The sequence below is a fragment of the Aulonocara stuartgranti genome (assembly GCF_965226115.1).
Source record: "Aulonocara stuartgranti genome assembly, chromosome: 17".
NCBI classification, from domain to species: Eukaryota; Metazoa; Chordata; class Actinopteri; order Cichliformes; family Cichlidae; genus Aulonocara; species Aulonocara stuartgranti.
Window position 1 is genome coordinate 2,659,741 of NC_138953.1, and position 18,226 is coordinate 2,677,966.

Consider the following 18,226-nt stretch of genomic DNA (forward strand, 5'->3'; position numbering starts at 1 on the left):
TGAAAAGAGTTTGTGCACAGTAGGGCCGGGCTATATCGTACCGTTCACAGTAATACCGGTGTAATTTTGGGCAACGATAGGAAAATGAAATATCGCGATAGAATATGTGCAGTGCCTATGTTTACATACGCACATGGCGGCGACTGAGAAGAGCGAAAGCGGATCGTTGAATGAAACGGATGAACCAGAACTGGTTTGTAAAAATGCTGCAGCTTCAGTGGTGTGGAACTGGTTTAGCTTTCGTCCATCAGATACACAACAAAGCACTATTTTTGGTAGCGCATGCTAGCGGGCCGTCGTTATTACCGTGTTGTTTGGAAAATACGGCACACTTCAAATCAATCCTTTGATTTTTCTGAAAGTCGACAGAGCCCCTTATAATCCCGTGTGCCTTATGTATGAACTCTGGTTGTGTTACTGACCTCGAAATGATTTTATGTACACGGCGCTCGAAAATCTGTCAAATGTTTCAGTACGACTTTGCTAAGCTACGAAGCCGCACCGCTTGATGGATTGTTGGAGCATTACGGCTATCATAGGCGGAGCCTCGCGGAGTGATACGTACTGTGCTTCAACATAATGTTACTGTATTGTGTGTGTAGAACCTCTTTTTAAGTTTTGTGGATATTATACAAGGTTATGCTGAGGATATGTCGGCCAGTTTCCACTGGAAATGCCTTTTGGTTAAACTGTCAGCGAGGAATTTGCATTTGCACTGTTACATTTTTATAGAACTTTAATGCACATAAAAAACAGCTGCTTGTTTCAGTGAAAATACATTGATGGGGTTTTTTGCACTAATAAAGTTGTGGAGTTGTAAAGTATTTTGTCTAGCGTCAATTATATCATCAGTTATATCGTCATCGCAAATTTTCAAATGTATATAGTGATAAATATTTTTGGTCATATCGCCCTGCTCTAGTGCACAGTCAGCCTTTCCTGGATTCATAAAGGTTAAAACGGTTACTTGTGAAAGTGGAACAGAGGACGTTCACTCTCTGAAAGCTCTTGCGCCTGCCAGCTGTCTGCCTCCAGGTTTACATCATTTTCAGCAGGATAAACAAAAGGAAGTGAACACAAAACTGATTTAATCCTAAATGTTCTCTGGGATTAAGTGTACTTTCAAAAATAAGGATTATCACTGCACTCTAATAGAGGTATCACAGGAACCCGCGTAAAGCTAAACCAGTTGAAGGGAAGGCTATCTCCTGACTCTGTAAATGGTTGTGTGTGTGGCTCTGAAAGAGGGGAGAGCAGGAAAAGTCCTCTAAGACAAGCACCATCTCTCAACAATGACCAAGCAAAAAAGAAATGCATACGTAGGATAAAGCCCAGTGCTGCACTCTTCAAAGAGAAACAATGCCTGTTGCGTTGCCTCTAATCTTTTGACAGCTCTGTTGTTGACAGCAACAGTGTCCTCTGCTCTCGTTGCTAGTTGATTCAATGTGCCTCAGAGCTGAGGCAAGTTTAAGTTACAACCAATCAAAGTGAGTGGCATGGTGTTTGATAATGACTTATCTTTCAACTTTGTAATCCCCTGCTTTGAACATGAAGCAGAATGATTTGAGTCTTCATATGTTTCAATTCATGTATTTGCTGAATGTTAAAAATGACTTTTTCACTGAGTCAACTGACACACTTATGCAGTGATTGTCTGGGTGTGAGAATAAAAGCAGTCGACACTATAAATGCCTTTGAGGAAAACCTAAAAGCATCAAATAATGTACCCATTTTAAGAATTCTGGTGTTTTACCCCATCCAAAAGCTTGTCTCTGCCTTCACACGTATCCCTTCGAAACACCTACAAACAAATCCTTCTATGATGCAGTCGACAGAATCGGTTCCTTTCATGAATACATCCCATTGCACAGAATTTAAGGTGGTTCTCGAAACTCTCAGGACCACAGTAAACCAATACCAACAGTACAACTACTGTATTTAGGACACAAGGCCAAAAAGTAGCAGAGGTCAGAAGTCAATCATCTGCAAACCTACTAATAAGCCTGCATCACTTCCCAGCGTTGAGCTTTGCGAGACGTTCCACGCCATTGTGCACCCACCTGGCAGCGAGATGGGTGACAGCTCGTTATAGCCCCCGAACGAGGCATTGCGGATGAGTTTGCGTCCGTCCGGGTGTGGAGGTCGAAGCGATGCCGTCCCGCCGCACGTGGAGAAACGGCGACGACTAAGCAGGCCTTCCTCCTTCATCATGGGGCCGGCAGGAGCTCCCCCGACGGGAGGGGAGGAGTGAGGGGTGGGTAAGGAAAACTTAAAGGTGGAAGGTCGAAGGGTATCGGGATACAATCCGATCTTCCCCACACAGCTAGTGTGCAAGCGAATATCCCAACCAGCAACACATACACACACAAACAGAAACACAGAGCGGTTCAGATAGCAGGCATTGGACCGGTGCAGTCGCTGCTTTCCTTTACGCTTCCTTCAGCCGACTGCTTTCTTCCTCCCTCTCTCTCTCTGCCTCCCTCTCTCTCACTCAATCTGTGCCCTGTGAGTGTGTATGAAAGCAGCAGCCTGTAAGTACTTAATAACGAATAAGCTGAGCCCCTCCCACTCCCTCTCCTCGGGATGGGTAGGGGAGCCGCATCTTAGCTTGAAAACAGCCCTTATGTTCCGCATCTCATCTTTCACTTCAGCTCAATCTCTTGCTGCGTCTCTTAGTCATTATTTCAGATTCAAAGGGACACTTCACCGCTTTTCAACCTTACTCGGGATTAGTCACTGGGGTGGCATGTCTCTGACGTCTACCATACTTATCATTGTCAAAATATTTCTCCAGCTGAATTTAGTGTCGTCGTTCAATCCTTTGACATCAGCAGATGACGGTAAATTACAGGAAGAAATATGAGGATAAGGATCCCTTCATGCCCTCACAACAACTAATGAAGACACAGAAACAAATTAAAGGGATTAAAAATAAATGTAGTTAACATGGCAAATAATAGACTTTTATAAGGCACAGATGCCAGATGATAAGCTCAACCTCTTACCAATACTCCTGGCTAACACAGCAAAGTAGAAAGTCTTGCTGTGGAAGCAGCTGTGGCATCACTGCTGTTAGCCAGCATGACAGCCACTGCGAATGAAAAGGTGGGATTGCCAGATAATAGTTTGATTCATCTACTCTGCCAGCACTGAGGCAGGGTTGGGAAAATATTTAAACTGTTGAGTGTTTATGTTTGCCAAATTCTGAGAAGGTCAAAGCTGCATTAAAACATTTAACAGTAATTTAGAAAATTAGGGTATAAACATAGGACTCATATTCAGCTTCAGTCCATTATAAACGTATTACATGATTGCCACGTGGTCAGCAGACATCTTAGTCTGAACGTTAGAAAGTAAGAAATCAATCAGTAGCTGTTGTTTTTTCAGCAAATGTCGATTAGCCAGTTATCAAAGTTTTAATTTTTGATTTTCCTTTTGCACTGAAGCAAGTTTTGTTCACAAATGTATAAGGTCTAGAGTTTGTTCATGACCTTCAGAATAAAAAGTAAAAAAATGATGACCACGTTACTTAATCAAACTCTCCTGAAGCTGCTGCAGAGTCAGTGGCTTCTAGGATGGTTTTTTTCACCATTGCCCTTTTCTGTTTACATTTAATATGATGGGCAAATGTGAATCCAAAAAATATCTTCTTTGTTAATACTGTGATTATTCAGGCTGAATAATCATTATTCAGATGTTCTAATTCACTAACTGACCTAGCTGTGTTCCCCCCCCCGATCCATGGGGGGGCTAACGATTACTAAGTCACTCAGGGTACAACAGTGATGTTTTAATCACTCAGTTCTTGGTTGTTTTGATGGAGACACATGCTGAACCATTCTTTGAATGCTCCGCTATGCTGGTCTTCAAAGATTAGTAAAAGAATATTCAATTCCCTTCTCCATAGCCATCAGAGAAGAGGCAGTGTTAGACTGAAGATGGGAACGGTGATAATTCAGTCCAGCATCGAGCTAATGACTTCAAATTACTCGAAGCATTCACAGCAGTAAGCAGGCAGGGTTAATAAGAGCATGTCTGTACAGTCGATGTACACCGTGTTGTCCGGATTTGTTTAGTATGACTGAGTCAGAAAAGCTTCCTCGCTGGCTGCTGCTGCTTTAAATGGCCAAATTAATTTGCAGTGAAATGTCCCTTTTTCATTCCCTATTCTGTCTGACAACACAAATAACTACAGCTTGTAAACCATACCTGCTATGCTATAACGAGTCATCAGATTGCAAATATGTACACACACACACACACACACACACACACACACACACACACACACACACACACACACACCAGATGCTCTGAGGACAGAAGGAAGTTTGTTGTCACACCACTGCTCAGACCACCCTTTTATTCCCACATTGCACAGGGAAATAAGAAAGCCTGTCAGCACTGCCGGGTTAAGCTTTAGTGTTCAAAGGCACAGAAGGCTCCGGGCTGCAGCGCGGCCACTGAATGCCGCATTGAAACATGTGCTTCTCCTGGACACAGGTACAGTAAATAGAGCTAAAACCAGGTGCATTGTCTGTGCCTGTAGGTGACACTGACTGTGAAGTGCTTTGTTGGCACACATCTGTGACACACTGAGCACTTTCTATAAATGGTACCTCTGCACCATGAATCTAGCTGACCTCTGGTCTCGTCTGAAATCCGACAGAAGCTGATACATGTGGATTATTTTAGATTTAGTTCTCTTATACACGCAGTGAATGTGTTCAGGATTTTTTAAAGGATAAACTTTTTAGGTTCAAAGCTGAAGGCCAATGAAAGATAAGTGTCATCAGTATGGTTCATATAAACACAGTCACTGATAACTCGTTTATTTATGTAAGAGCGAAGGAACACATTTGGCCTGAGTCTTAGATTTGAAACCCAACACTGAAGAACATTATCAGCTCTTGTTCCTTGCAGTCTTCTGCCACCTTTAATCTCACCCGTCCTATTCATTCTTTCATTCTAGACCTTTGCAAGGAATCTAGAAATCTGCTGGCATCTCGCAAAGCCTTGCCTGCCAGCTGTCCATGGACATTTCAGCCGAGATAACTTGTGAAGTACTTGTGAGTGTAATCCCTTCCAAAACATCTGTCCCCAACGTAGCTAATCAATCTACAGCTGATAAATGTGAGCGCTGCCTGCCTCAACCGTGCTTTAATTAATACAGCTAATTAGATGGTCTGCGTGTATAATTCACATCCTAGACCTCATTAACCTGCTTGCAGAGGAGGAAATGCCCATTTTGGTTACTCCAAAGGCATTCTGAGTCACATGATAGTCTTTTTCTAAATTTAGTCATCATCTGGGTCATTTTCCCAGCTATATCCAGGCTACCCAGGGCGGACTCTTCATACATTCAAAAGAAAAGAACAAAAGCCCCACCTTTAATTAACAAGATGTTTCTGTTTTATAATCACATGACAGCCTGGGCTATTAGCTAACAGAAGCTTTTCAGTAATTTTACACATTTGTTTCTTATAATTTAAGCCTGACACTACACTTCTGTTTCCTTAAATATCTAACGGATTAAATGTGTATTTAAACTTCTTTATGTCTGTGAAGGTTCTCAGTCATCCAGGTCATCGTAGTCAAAGGAGCTTGCAAAGACTTCTTTAAGTTGCTTGAAGACGTTTCACCTCTCATCCGAGAAGCTTCTTCAGTTCTAAGGTCAAATGGTGGAGAGTCCCAGATATAAACCTAGTGGGAGTTTCCCCCCACAGAGGGACAAAAGGACCCCCTGATGATCCTCTAATCGCCTGAGCCAAGGTGTGAAACTGGGTGTGGGTCCCAATCAGCCAGAGTTTCGGGTGTGTTCATTGTGAAACCTGGCCCCACCTTATCATGTGAATTCCTGAGGTCAGATGGCCCAGGATGTGAGTGGGCGTTAAGGCGTCTGGGAAGGGATCTCAAAACTGGATTATACATGGCAGACAGTTGGTGTCGTAAACCACCGCCTCTGTTCAAAGATGGTCGCTCACAGTGGACATAGATGCTTCTTTCACTCCTCTTTCAAACCATCTGTCCTCTCTGTCCAAAATGTGAACATTGGCATCCTCGAAAGAGTGACCTTTATCCTTAAGATGCAGATGGACCGCTGAGTCTTGTCCTGTGGAGGTGGCTCTTCTGTGTTGTGCCATGCGCTTGTGAAGTGGCTGTTTGGTCTCTCCAATGTAGAGGTCTGAGCATTCCTCGCTGCACTGTACAGCATACACCACATTGTTAAGTCTGTGTTTTGGCGTTTTGTCTTCTAAACTTCTTTACACTGACAAAGAGGAGTTTCACTGGTAAGGCCTACTCACACTTTTGCACTGAGGTGACAGCTGCTTTTGAGTTAGTGCTATACAAGTGACACTGAATTGAATGAAGATCAAAGTGTTCATGACACTGTACGTGGCCCACAACGTAAAATCGGTATGATGTCCTTGTTCTGTTTCGTCATCAGGAGAACTGAACATAAACCGTCTTGAAAGCCACTGAATGCTGCTTTAAATTTGGAGATAAGGATCCAGTGCAACCAATACAACCATGTATGTGACATTTACTTAAAAAAAAAACAGAAAAGATATTCTTGTCACGCTCTGGGATGTTTTTGATGATTACTTGGCACGTTATGATAGGCCATCATTGAGGCACAACTTTACATTTGATCAATACTGTTTCTATTAGCTGCACATGAACTTAAGCTGAAGATGGTGAATATTCTGCATTGTGATGATAGCAATAGCACACCACTGTTAGCATGTCAGCTCGAGATGTTCCTATGGCTAAATACGGCCTCAAAGAGCCACTAAGACTCTTAGTCTTATTTGTCCAGAGCAAAGTTGCTATTACATTAAGTTGATCTGACCACTGTTGATGCTTTACATGGTGTCACGGTTCAAAACAAAGCAAAGTTCATTAACTCTCCTGTTATTCTTCACTATGTTTGCAATAAATACAGCTGTTTGTTGAGTTATTGAAAAAATAAAAGTCAGAAGTTATTATCATGTTTTGTAGTCAATCACAAAAGTGAACAAAAACCTATTGATAGAATAGTAAGACTCAAACACCTTCAAGAGTCACACGCAGTAAAACATCTATAGTCTTAGACCCTGTAAGCCTGAGATTAGCTGTGGAGCACGGAGGCTTTTTAAATCATTCTTCTGCTGTACTCCTCCTTCCTACAGTAAATCAAACAACATGCATATCTCTTGTTTCAGTCCACATTCATACTCTGATGAGTAAAAGTGGTTTTATGTTGGTGTGAGCTCCCTTCTGTCCTCGTGAGAGCAACCTTACATGGAGTATATAAGCACAAAAGCACACAAGACAGCACAAATCACTAAACAGGCTAGCGCTGGAAGTCAGGTGAGCGGCTTCAAACTACGTTACTCTTCTGCCTTCACTGTCTCCAATTCCACCAAGCACTACTTCAACTGCTGTGACAGCTTGTACTACTTAATACTATACCTTGGACTCCTTAAGGTTAAGTCTTAAAAGAAAATGTTCCAACGTTAAGTACTGCCGGCAGTTTAAGATCCCAAATCATGCTTTACACCCAAGTCATGTCAGTCCAGACAAGCCTTCAGCCGTCCGAGCAGAGCTCAGGCTGCAAGCAGACATATTCTCCATCATGTCTTCGTGTCCTCCAGCTCTCTACAGACAAACCTTGGTCAAACTCGCTCAGTGCTCTTGCCTTTCAGGGTCAGGCACTCATTGGATGAGAGCGTAGGTGGAAGAAGGGACACTGGATTGGCAGTGGCTGTTAACCCTGTCTGACGCCATAATCCCTGCGGCTGAGCTTAAATCCGCACCGACTCCACCTGCTCTGGCACTGTAGCTTAACTTCCTGCCTTTCCTCTTTTTTCCTTCTTCTACAATTCCTCTTCATTTCTTTATCAAATCTTTATCAAATTCTCTCACCATCTTATCCTCTTCATTAACCGCCCCCTCGTATGATTCACACATGCATCTCTTTCAAACTTTCCCAGTAGCAGTCTGGCAAGAGGAGCAAGTGAAAGTGGCTGTGTGAAGTTTCCTTTAGTGATGAGTTTATTTCTTTAGGGAACACACCGAGTTTGTGCGCCTGTTTTTATGCTCTGTCTCTCACTAATTAAACTAAATAATCCAAACAGCACACAGAGTCATGAAAGCAATCTGAACTAAACACAAAATTAAAACTTGCAGGTATAGTTGGATTTTTTGTCCATCTTTCTTCGATCAACAAGATTGTTGAGGTGACCCTGAATCCTCCCTTAGTTATGCTGCAATAGGTGGAGGCTGCTGAGGGATTCCCATGATGCATTGAGTGTTTCTTCTTCAGTCACCTTTCTCACTCACTATGTGTTAAGAGACCTCTGCACTGAATCAGACTTGTTATTAACCTCTGTCTCTCTTCCACAGCATGTCTTTATCCTGTGTTCCTTCTCTCACCCCAACCAATCACAGCAGATGGCCCCGCCCCTCCCTGAGCCTGGTTCTGCTGGAGGTTTCTTCCTGTTAAAAGGGAGTTTTTCCTTCCCACTGTCGCCAAAGTGCTTGCTCATAGGGGCTCATATGATTGTTGGGTTTTTCTCTATTTGTAGTGTTGTAGGGTCTACATCACAATATAAAGTGTCTTAAGGCGACTGTTGTTGTGATTTGGTGCTGTGTAAATAAAATTGAACTGAACTGACTTGAAAGATTATTACAGTACATTACAATCTATAAAGTCAAAAATCATCCTTTGAAAATTCAAAATTTTAGAATTCATATTTAGAGAGCACACATGATAGTTTATGGGAAAATCCCACTTTCAAAGTGAGCTGAAACTATCCAATCAGTGATAGGAAATACATACTCTAGGTGGTAAATCAAACATCTAGTCACTTTTTCTGCAGATGCTGCAGTAATCTGGTTACCTCCAACCGTTCTAGCAGTAATTAGATTTCCAAAAAGTCAATTTTGCAGTCAAATTGGATTCCCTTTGTGTAGAAATGTAAATACACTACATGCTCACGCATATATTTGGATCAATTCATGCATCTACAACTAAATGTGGGGATAGCAGTTTAAGCACTGATCTCCCCAGCCACCTGCTCCAACACCTCCATGGGGACACCATTATGTTCCCAGATATAATCCCTCCAGTGTGTCCAGCATCTGTCCCAGGCAGGACAGAAATGCAGAACTGCGTGATCAATTACAATACAATACACTTAATTAACTTCAATGATGAAAGGTTGACAAAAGCAATGAGGAGGAGGAGCAGAAGACAGCAAAGAAATGGTAAATGGTAAATGGCCTCCATTTGTATAGCGCTTTACTCAGTCCCTAAGGACCCCAAAGCGCTTTACACTACATTCAGTCATTCACCCATTCACACACACATTCACACACTGGTGACGGCAAGCTACATTGTAGCCACAGCTGCCCTGGGGCGCACTGACAGAGGCGAGGCTGCCGGACACTGGCGCCACCGGGCCCTCTGACCACCACCAGTAGGCAAACACGGGGTTAGTATCTTGCCCAAGGATATTTGGCATGCAGCCAGGAGATGTAGAAGAAGATTATTGACTAGGTTGTAGCATCTAAGCAACGTATGAGGACCAATTTAATCTAGACATTCTCTGCTTTCAGATAATGTGGATATGCATGGACTGCTTTCAGTGCTGCATATCTACAGTTTTAGTAAGGAAATCAACTTCAGTGTCAAACTGACCCAATTGTTTTCAGGATCTTCACCAGTGATGAAAATCAAGCCTCAAGCTCCATACCAGAGATCTGAAAGTGGTGCATCACATCAGGAGATCAAGCACATAAGCTTTCGACAACAGAGGGGACTTCAACTAAAAACTAGAAGCCACACTGAAACGCTGAAACTTCCAGGAGTATGCAAGGAGGTGCTTTTGTGCACATTTCTTTATAAAAACAATCAAATGGTTGCTAATGAGGTCAGAATCTGCTATGAGGAGGATAAGAGGGATTTCATCCATCATGAACATGTAAACATGGAGCTTTAAGCTCTAGCCTTTTAAAACGATTACTATGTATGCAAATGTATCACGAGGGTTAGTCAGCACATCGCAGCTGGGGTACAATCAAATGTGATTATGTTTCAACACAAGTTGTTATCCTCCAGAAATCCTGCTCTGCAGCAGCGACACACCAACACAGCAATTCAAAATCACATTCCATCTTCACACCTTAGATGTGAATGTTCTCACAACTCCTGCAGAATATTCTTCCAGAAAGATCTGTACCACAGCAGCAGTCGTGCCCTCGTGTATGGGGTGGATTCATTCGTGAACTCCAATATTAAGAAACTGCCTATTTTAACCCAAGGACATCAGGCAGAATCTATGTTAACACTGGCAAGAGAAAACACGTCAAAGCAAACACTGTCATCACTTTGACACAAGACCATCGGCTAGACGTTGAAGTCAAATCGGTTGCCATGGATACCCATTCTGGACTGCAGGGACTTGAGGGTCATATTGGGTATATATTCTTACAGACTCTTGTTTCTCTGAAGCAGTGAGGACTAGAATGTGAAGTAAGTTGACTGCTTTTATTCTGTATGCTTACACCAGGAAATGAGAAATATTAGCCAAGGGCTGACTAAGCACTTCTTACTCCAGTATGTATACTAATACATTTCAGCTATACCATAAACACAAAACATGTATCTCATTGAACGTCTGACAAAGATTTTAATGGACCGATCCCAAAAGGCTGCTGATGTGTTGAGCCTATATCCACACAGTAACACACAGATCACACTCTTCAGCGATCACTGCATACACCTAGGCTGATAAGCCTGACACAGAGAGCATTTCTGCAATAACAACACAGTCATTAGATTCTCTGTACCACTTGCTCTCTCTTGTGGTAAGAAAGTGAGTTCCACCCTAGAATAATGTAGGAAACACTGACACAGAGATTCAGTTTTTCTTGTATACTATAAGCAAGATTTGCCAGAAAATATTTTTCATTTAAAAATAAAAATCCCACATTGGAACATTTTTCACTCACAGCAATAAAAACAAAGGATCTGTCACAGTTTACAGTCTCAAAATCAAAACTATCAGCCTCCGCTTCTTTGTCCTTCATGCTCTCTGTGATCTTAAGAGGAATCAAACTAAATTTTCTGATACTAAGAACACACACTGAGAACAAGGAAATCTAACAACACTCTAGTAATTTTCTAATCACAGTAAGGTGTCCACAAGAGGGCGCTGTAATACAAGAATAAGGCATGAGCAATGATGTAAGACCAATTTCCTCAAAGCTATAGAACCCCCTCTTTGATTTGTTCCTATTCTGCTGCATGGGAACTTCCATCCCTGAGCCCATCAACAGTCCTGAATGAGATGGTTTCCAGAAAGGAAGCTCAAATCTCGAGTGGAACAGGATGAGCAGGTTTGAAGTTGGGATCTCCTAAAAAGGTCTGCAGTTGGCTGGAGAGAAAAAAGAGAGAGACTAAGCAAAACCCTGATAGCTATCCTGAGGCTACAAATGGCCATTGCTTCAATGTCTTAAAGTGTCAACATAACACGCAACAGAATAAAAGAAGACAAAGGAAACAGGATTATAAGAGTTAAGAGGCTCAGCGTGTACAGTATGCAGCTCTATTTAGAACTCAACAGCAACTACAATGATTGTAATGGTCAGAGTGTGTGTGTGTGTGTGTGTGTGTGTGTGTGTGTTTGGACCTATAGTGTACAGTATATGAAGTATATGGTGTTTTTCAAGCATGTTGTGTAGCGATTGAGCCGGTGATATTTTAACGCTCCCGTCTGGGACAGCCATTCTGGATATCTAACAAACAATTAATAGTCGTGTGCTTTATCAGAGCAACTGCTGCAGAGGAGCTCAGTTCTGCATTCAGCCTCATTACACAGAGCTGGTTAGTGAAGAAAATGGTCAAATTTGAGGAATCACATGAAAGACATCTTATCATTTCATGTCATGTGATGCTGCCCAGAAACAAACCTCCTCTCTTTGACTTGCTGGTTGATTTTCAAAGAAATTCTTTGCTCCATCTGTTAAACAGGCGCATCAGACGGCAATCACGAGCGCCACGGCACAGTCAAAACCACGACACAATGTTTGCTACTTTGCTAATATTATCACAGGCAATATGTCATGTCAGGAGCACAAAAGTCCTGGTTGTACTGAAGAGCATATTTTATCCCTTAAAGACACGATTTCTAAAAATACTGGAGAGAGAGGAATGCGTCTGATTAGTATAACTTTTCATTTAAAGGAAACAGAGAGCTGATTTTTCCAATTATAAACATGTACTTCCAAACAAATCTGAATAACTTAAACCAAAGACACACAAATGAAAAGGTCTGCTATAAACAGATATGACTAAAAACCTGCTCAATATACTGGTTAGTCAGTAGGAGTTACCATCTTTCCTGTGATGGATCTCTTATTTTTGGAATTAAACTTCTCTTATTGGTTCTTTCCTGCAGTAAAAACACATGTAGGAAAATGATAATATACTTGAACACATACACCAGACTTTAAAATGTACTTATTAGGGTGGTACAGTGACGCAGTGCTTACAGGCACACTAAGATAACTGCTGTTTTTAACTTGGCAGTGGATGTAACATTTGACGTAATCTATTTAAATGAAAATGACTTGATTGGTATAGTTTCAGTTTATATAATGCACACCTTTGAATTCATATATTTCAGTTGTATTTCTCTCAGAACCGTTGCTTAATGTGATTATTGAGGGTAAAGAATCTTCTGTTTGAGTCAGTCTTTAGTTAGTTTCGAGTTTGTAAGTTCGCTTGCTTCTTTTTTCCAGGTGAGCGTGCAGTTCAGCATTTGTTATGATGGCTGTTCTCCCCCTTGGAGACCGCGGGAGTCTCCAAAAATGTTTTTAAGATTAAATAATATACCATGTTCTGACTGAGGGATTTCTGAAAAATTAAAACGTACAGCTCTGTTATCACTTCCAACATAAATGAAGACAGAAAACTAAACAGCAGTGACTTTTGCAGGGTTACTGAAGTTGGGCTAGCTGGTATATAATGATGTGCTACATGACTGGGCTGGGCTGTAGTTACATCGTAAGGGTTTAAAAACTGAGCTTTAAAATGAACTCAGAGAAGATACAAAACATTAAAACATGTTAAAAACACAAAAGCCTTATTAAATGCAGAGTAGTTTTTTTCATATGTAATCAGTTAAAGATTGGATATCCCACCTGCTGTGAATGTTTTAATGCAGAACAGTTGTTATTATTATCACTCGTCACATCCTGTTTATGACAGTTAAAATTAATAAGAGTGCCTCATGTAAACTGTGTGTAGTGTTAAATAGGCCTATACTACTGTACTTTAATGTCGGTCATAAGGGTGGTACTTCAAGAGCCATGTATTTTATGCTACAGGCTACAGGAGGTCTAAGACAGAATTTCACTACAGAAATCCCACAAAGACTGGAGGAAGCACTGATTTTAGAAACTGATGTAAAGTTACTGTGGATTCCTGTGATGGCTGAAAAACAAATTTATATAAAAAAAAAAACATTTAGAAGCACAAAGCAGAACATGTTTGTGCAGGATTAACTGTCTGCCAGTCGTTATCAAATTTCTTGGCATAACACATCTGCTTAGAAAGTACATGTAGCAATGCATCAACAATCTGCTCAGAGTTTAAATTCAGTATTATACAGATATTTACTGCACTAGCATTAAGTACAACAGCAATAATCAGGAAAGTGCTGCATGATGACTCTGAGAGGCTGAATGGGAAAAAAAATCATGACTTGTTCAAATAGGCAGCACAGGTTGCTTTTATTATGATTGAGGACATGTAGTGATGTGAGGGGGTGTGGAGTGGGGGTGGTGTTAGTAATTTACTTTATCCTGTCATTACCATAGCAGCCAAAAAATAAGGAGGAGGTCAAACGTTTGCATAAACAGTGAGCAGCATGAAGGGGTTAGGGTTTCTGCACTTTTACAACATTTGAACCAACTAAAATATCCTGACTAATTTTTTAGTGTGAATGTGATCTGAGAGCACGTCAGCACTTTTTGGGAGAATGCGTTACTACTATGACATAACGTACAGTAATGGAGACACGCTAAATCATGACCGAACGCGCTGCTCTATAATAACCATGATGGACATGATTTCATTTCAGCTGCGTGCCATAACCCTCTCTCTCTCTCGCTCACTGTGCACTCAGCTCTCGAACAAGAACAAAGTGCAAACTAATGACAATAATAACAAACCAGTGTTTTGGAAAGCAGATCTTACCGTGGCTGTAGCTGACTCCTGGGCTGAGGGTAGAGGGGCTGGCAAGCTGCTCCCTGTTGGGTGTTTGGAGGCCTACTTCCTTCTCCCTCTCCTTCTCCCTCTCCTTGTCCCGCTCCTTCACCTGGCGCTGGCTCATCCTGCTCGGGGTCTGTGTCAGAAGGACGGTGTCATCACCGCACACTATGGCAGCTACATAAAAGGAGAAGGAAGAAGAGGTGAGAGATGAAAAGGGAAGACATCAGAAGAAAAATCTGACATGTTGCCACCTTTCTTGAAATCAGAGCACATCCACACACAACCCTCTTGTGGAGCATCTGATAGCTGCAGCCTTCTGTTTCATAACCTATTTTGATAACTTACATAATATTTGTTTTCAACATTATCATCATGACGGTTTTCATGAGAGCTGATAACCTGAAGATGTGAGCCTCTCCCCTATTACTCCACCTTGTTTACTGAGCCCTAATGAAGCAGGCAGGCAAGTTATTGCTTAGCAATGGGAGCCCATCTCGGATGAAGTGTGACCAATCCCATTGCATTAAAAAAACAAAACAGGACTCATGCATAAGTATGAAAACACTTCTACCATTTATGGTTCTAAAAATATTTGTAACAAGAAAAAACAACAACTGCTCTGGTCTTACTGGGGTCAGCAGCTAAATGTCTCTTGTTATCCCATCTCTATTTAAATAATGTGTTTACTCGTTTATCTTTACACACACCATCTTGCAACAGCAGAAGTTATTGTTTTAGTTAAAATGGTTTCAGTTGCCAGTCTTGGGCAAGATATTAAACACCTAATGGCTCCACAATTCATTCATCAGAGTAGGAAGGTGTGGGAATGTTACACAGAAAGCACCTGGGTGTAGACAAAAGTGCTTTATGGGACATTTTGTATAAAGCTCTTCGAGTTCTCAAGAAGAGTAGAAAAGCACAATATGTGAACCAGTCCATATGGCTCTGTGCTATATTTGAAAGTGGAATTTACATATTAGACAAAGGAAAGAGCAACACAATCACATCGTTTTGCTTTAACATCTGAAGTTAAGGGTGAGCGTTCTTAATATCAGTTTATATACTACATAGAAAAAGTTCATCTTTGCACTCTGTTCAAAAGAATGGACTTTGTTTGCTTTTCCAAATGCAGATACATTTTGTTGTGAAGCCATATATGAAGTGGACAGTGACACACTTTCCCAAAATACATAATTAACTAACCACTAAAACTGACTTTAAATGCTCAATACTTGGGAAAAGCAAGAGCACATGCATTCTTTTCTAATCAATTTCAGCCTAAATATCAGTCCTGGCCAGTTTGCTGACTGGGTACACTGGCCTTAGCCCTTCATCTGAAAGGTCACTGGCTTACCGGAGGTGGCATGCTGCTCTCTCAACTCTGCGTGTTGCTAGCAGGGCGAAAGGGTGGAGATGAGGGGGAAGGGCAAGACAGTGATAGCAGATAAAAACAGAGGGAAAGACAGAAAATGAAAGGGATTGGAAAATGTGTCAGAGGATTTTGGATAGAGATTAAAGGGGACGAAGGGGTGTCCGCCATGTGTTGTTCACCAGATGTTGGCAGTGGTGGGTTTGCGGGCAGTGGGGTTGGTGTATAGTGGGCAGCATCAGCATCAGCAGCAGCATCAGCAGCAACAGCAGCAGGTGAAGCCGCAGCCGCACAGGACGACAACAGACAAACACACACACACACACACACACACACACACACACACACACACACACACACCAAAAAACAGAGGAGACAAGAGACAGAAAAAAAACACATTAGTTTAACCAAAATGTGGATGGAAGACAACTTAACATAAATCTGTTGGGTGATGGAGGCAGTGGGAGGGAGACTTGGTGATACACAGCAATGGATAAAGTTACAGCGCACACACAAACATGATGGAGAATAAATGGTCACATTCCCAATGACTACCAATCAGCAATCAGCGGCCCATTAATTACAACAGCTGCTGCTGATCATCTGGGTTTCAGTTAGTGTCACATCTGATATTGACTATATACCTCAAGGCAACGTGACAGTGGGAACTGATTTTGATTAATGATGAATGAAACTGGTTTTACAAGATGAGTTTAGAAATCTTCAGCAAACCGAGTGAGTGCACATTCATTTTGAAAACTTAAAAATCAAATGTAAAATTAAAAAAAAACATGATTTTAATAAACCCAACGCTGCTTTGTGCAATATGATAATGTCCTCATGCTAACCTGCTCTTAGAAATATTATGCACCAGCTTATTCTTACAGATTATAGTTAGCAGCTTCTGTCATTGCTAGGATATGCTAGCTGGCTAGCTATATGACTAAACCACACATCATATAAGGAGGAGACCTGACTCCTGAGCAGAAATCTATAGGAGATGGGGCAAAGAAGACAACTGTCATGTCTAAGCTCCCCAAAGAGCCAAACAACAGCCAAAGAAGCTATGTTAGCAAACATTGCGCATGCATAGTAGAAGTATAGAGCTGTGATCAGATGTTTACATACACTTATCATGAGCATGTTATGGTAATTTGAGCTTTGAGCTGCTCTTTTTCCAGGGTTGAATGATTGATTTAGCACCATACAACTTTAATAAGTGGTGCTGAAGGTTCTTCGATGTCTTTTAAGGGACAAACTCCAAACTCCAGAATTAATTCAAACTTGTGCACCCAATTCTTCAAAGAAATCATTAAAAGCCACAAATTATTTAATTAAGCAGGAACGTCTAAATAAGTGCTGGAGTAGTTTCAAAGGTTCCTGCCAAGTGACAAGAATCACTTTTAAAAGAACTTTGGCCAAATGAAACTTTCGGGATTATTCACTGGTTGCATGACATGTCATCCCTGCAGCATCAGCCTCAGAATAGCACAGGAGAAAAATATTAATGATTTGTGGATGCATCCTCTGGGTACAATAAATATCCATGTAACAGCACAACCACTTTGTTACTCAAGTGTTTTATATTTTCAGTACAGTACACCATTTACTTTGCAGGTAGTTATTAATGTAATGTCTCATAAACAGGAAGTTAATCATTACAATCAACTTAAATATTTCAACCATTGGTTTATATTTCTTATTAAGTCCTATCCGCAGAGCAATAAACATTACAGTGTAATTGGTAAGGAGCTCTGACCACAAACAACAGACACTCACCCACATGACTCCCTCCACCTGTGCACAGCGGAGAGTGGAAGCATTTAACAGCTGACCAAAAGCAACAAACAGGCTCTGATTAGGTTTGCTCACCATGGCCTCTCTTTATCTTAAAAGTAACAGCTCTGCAACAGTAAGGGCGCTGTTTCTGTTCAGTCATAACTCTGACACAGCAAATATCAACACGACTGCAGAAGATTCTTAATTTCACTACCTCCAAGATACCGTCTGGCTCAGGTTTACAGAAACCCATCATATTAGTCCAGGCAGCTGCAGTGAATAGATCTGGTGTCATGGTCACCGCCGGAGTGAAGCAGGATCCTATATAATCTCTAGTCAGACAAAACAACCATAGGCAGCTCAGTGAGAAGGAAGACGGGGAAAACAGGGCCACTGATTGGTTATTGCTCAGATAATCCTACAGATGAAATCAAATCACAAAGTTCTGATTGGTTAGAACCCAGAGACCTACTGGCTGAGAGGGCAGACGATACTGAGAGCTGCTCACAACAATAAGGGATTAGCAAACTGTCACTGAACGCCAGAGATCTATTAACGAGGCTTTGTGAAGAGGCACCAACAGAGTGCTTTCCTAATTTAATCTTGGCTCAGTGTGCTGTCTTACCATTACACTGAGGCCACTCCCACCAAGTTGCAAACAGATGACCCTCAGTCATTGGGGCAAAGAGGTCAGAGGAATTTGTTCCTGGAAGGCTGGTAGTTTTCTCTAAATACAGCACACAGTCTGATCCCAAAATAAACCACTTTTCCTCAAACTGTCTGTTCAATAAACTCACAGCAACTGTCAGCAGCTT

At 41.5% G+C, this 18,226-nt stretch overlaps 1 protein-coding gene across 10 annotated transcripts in view; it reads right to left on the reverse strand.

Annotated features, from left to right (window-relative positions):
- osbpl8 (oxysterol binding protein-like 8) overlaps positions 1 to 18,226 on the reverse strand; it is a gene marked incomplete at its 5' end in the record, with an annotated part of 99,903 nt that overhangs the window by 24,263 nt on the left and 57,414 nt on the right. For 5 of the 10 annotated variants that reach the window (XM_082510884.1, XM_082510881.1, XM_082510882.1 and 2 more), the window contains 2 exons: positions 14,249 to 14,437; positions 15,618 to 15,654. In XM_082510884.1, coding sequence (XP_082367010.1) covers positions 14,249 to 14,437; positions 15,618 to 15,654 — 226 coding nt within the window. Of the gene's footprint in view, positions 1 to 14,248; positions 14,438 to 15,617; positions 15,655 to 17,411; positions 17,463 to 17,625; positions 17,717 to 18,226 lie in introns of those variants that run through there. The other 5 variants (XM_082510886.1, XM_082510878.1, XM_082510877.1 and 2 more) reach the window with 4 other exon arrangements.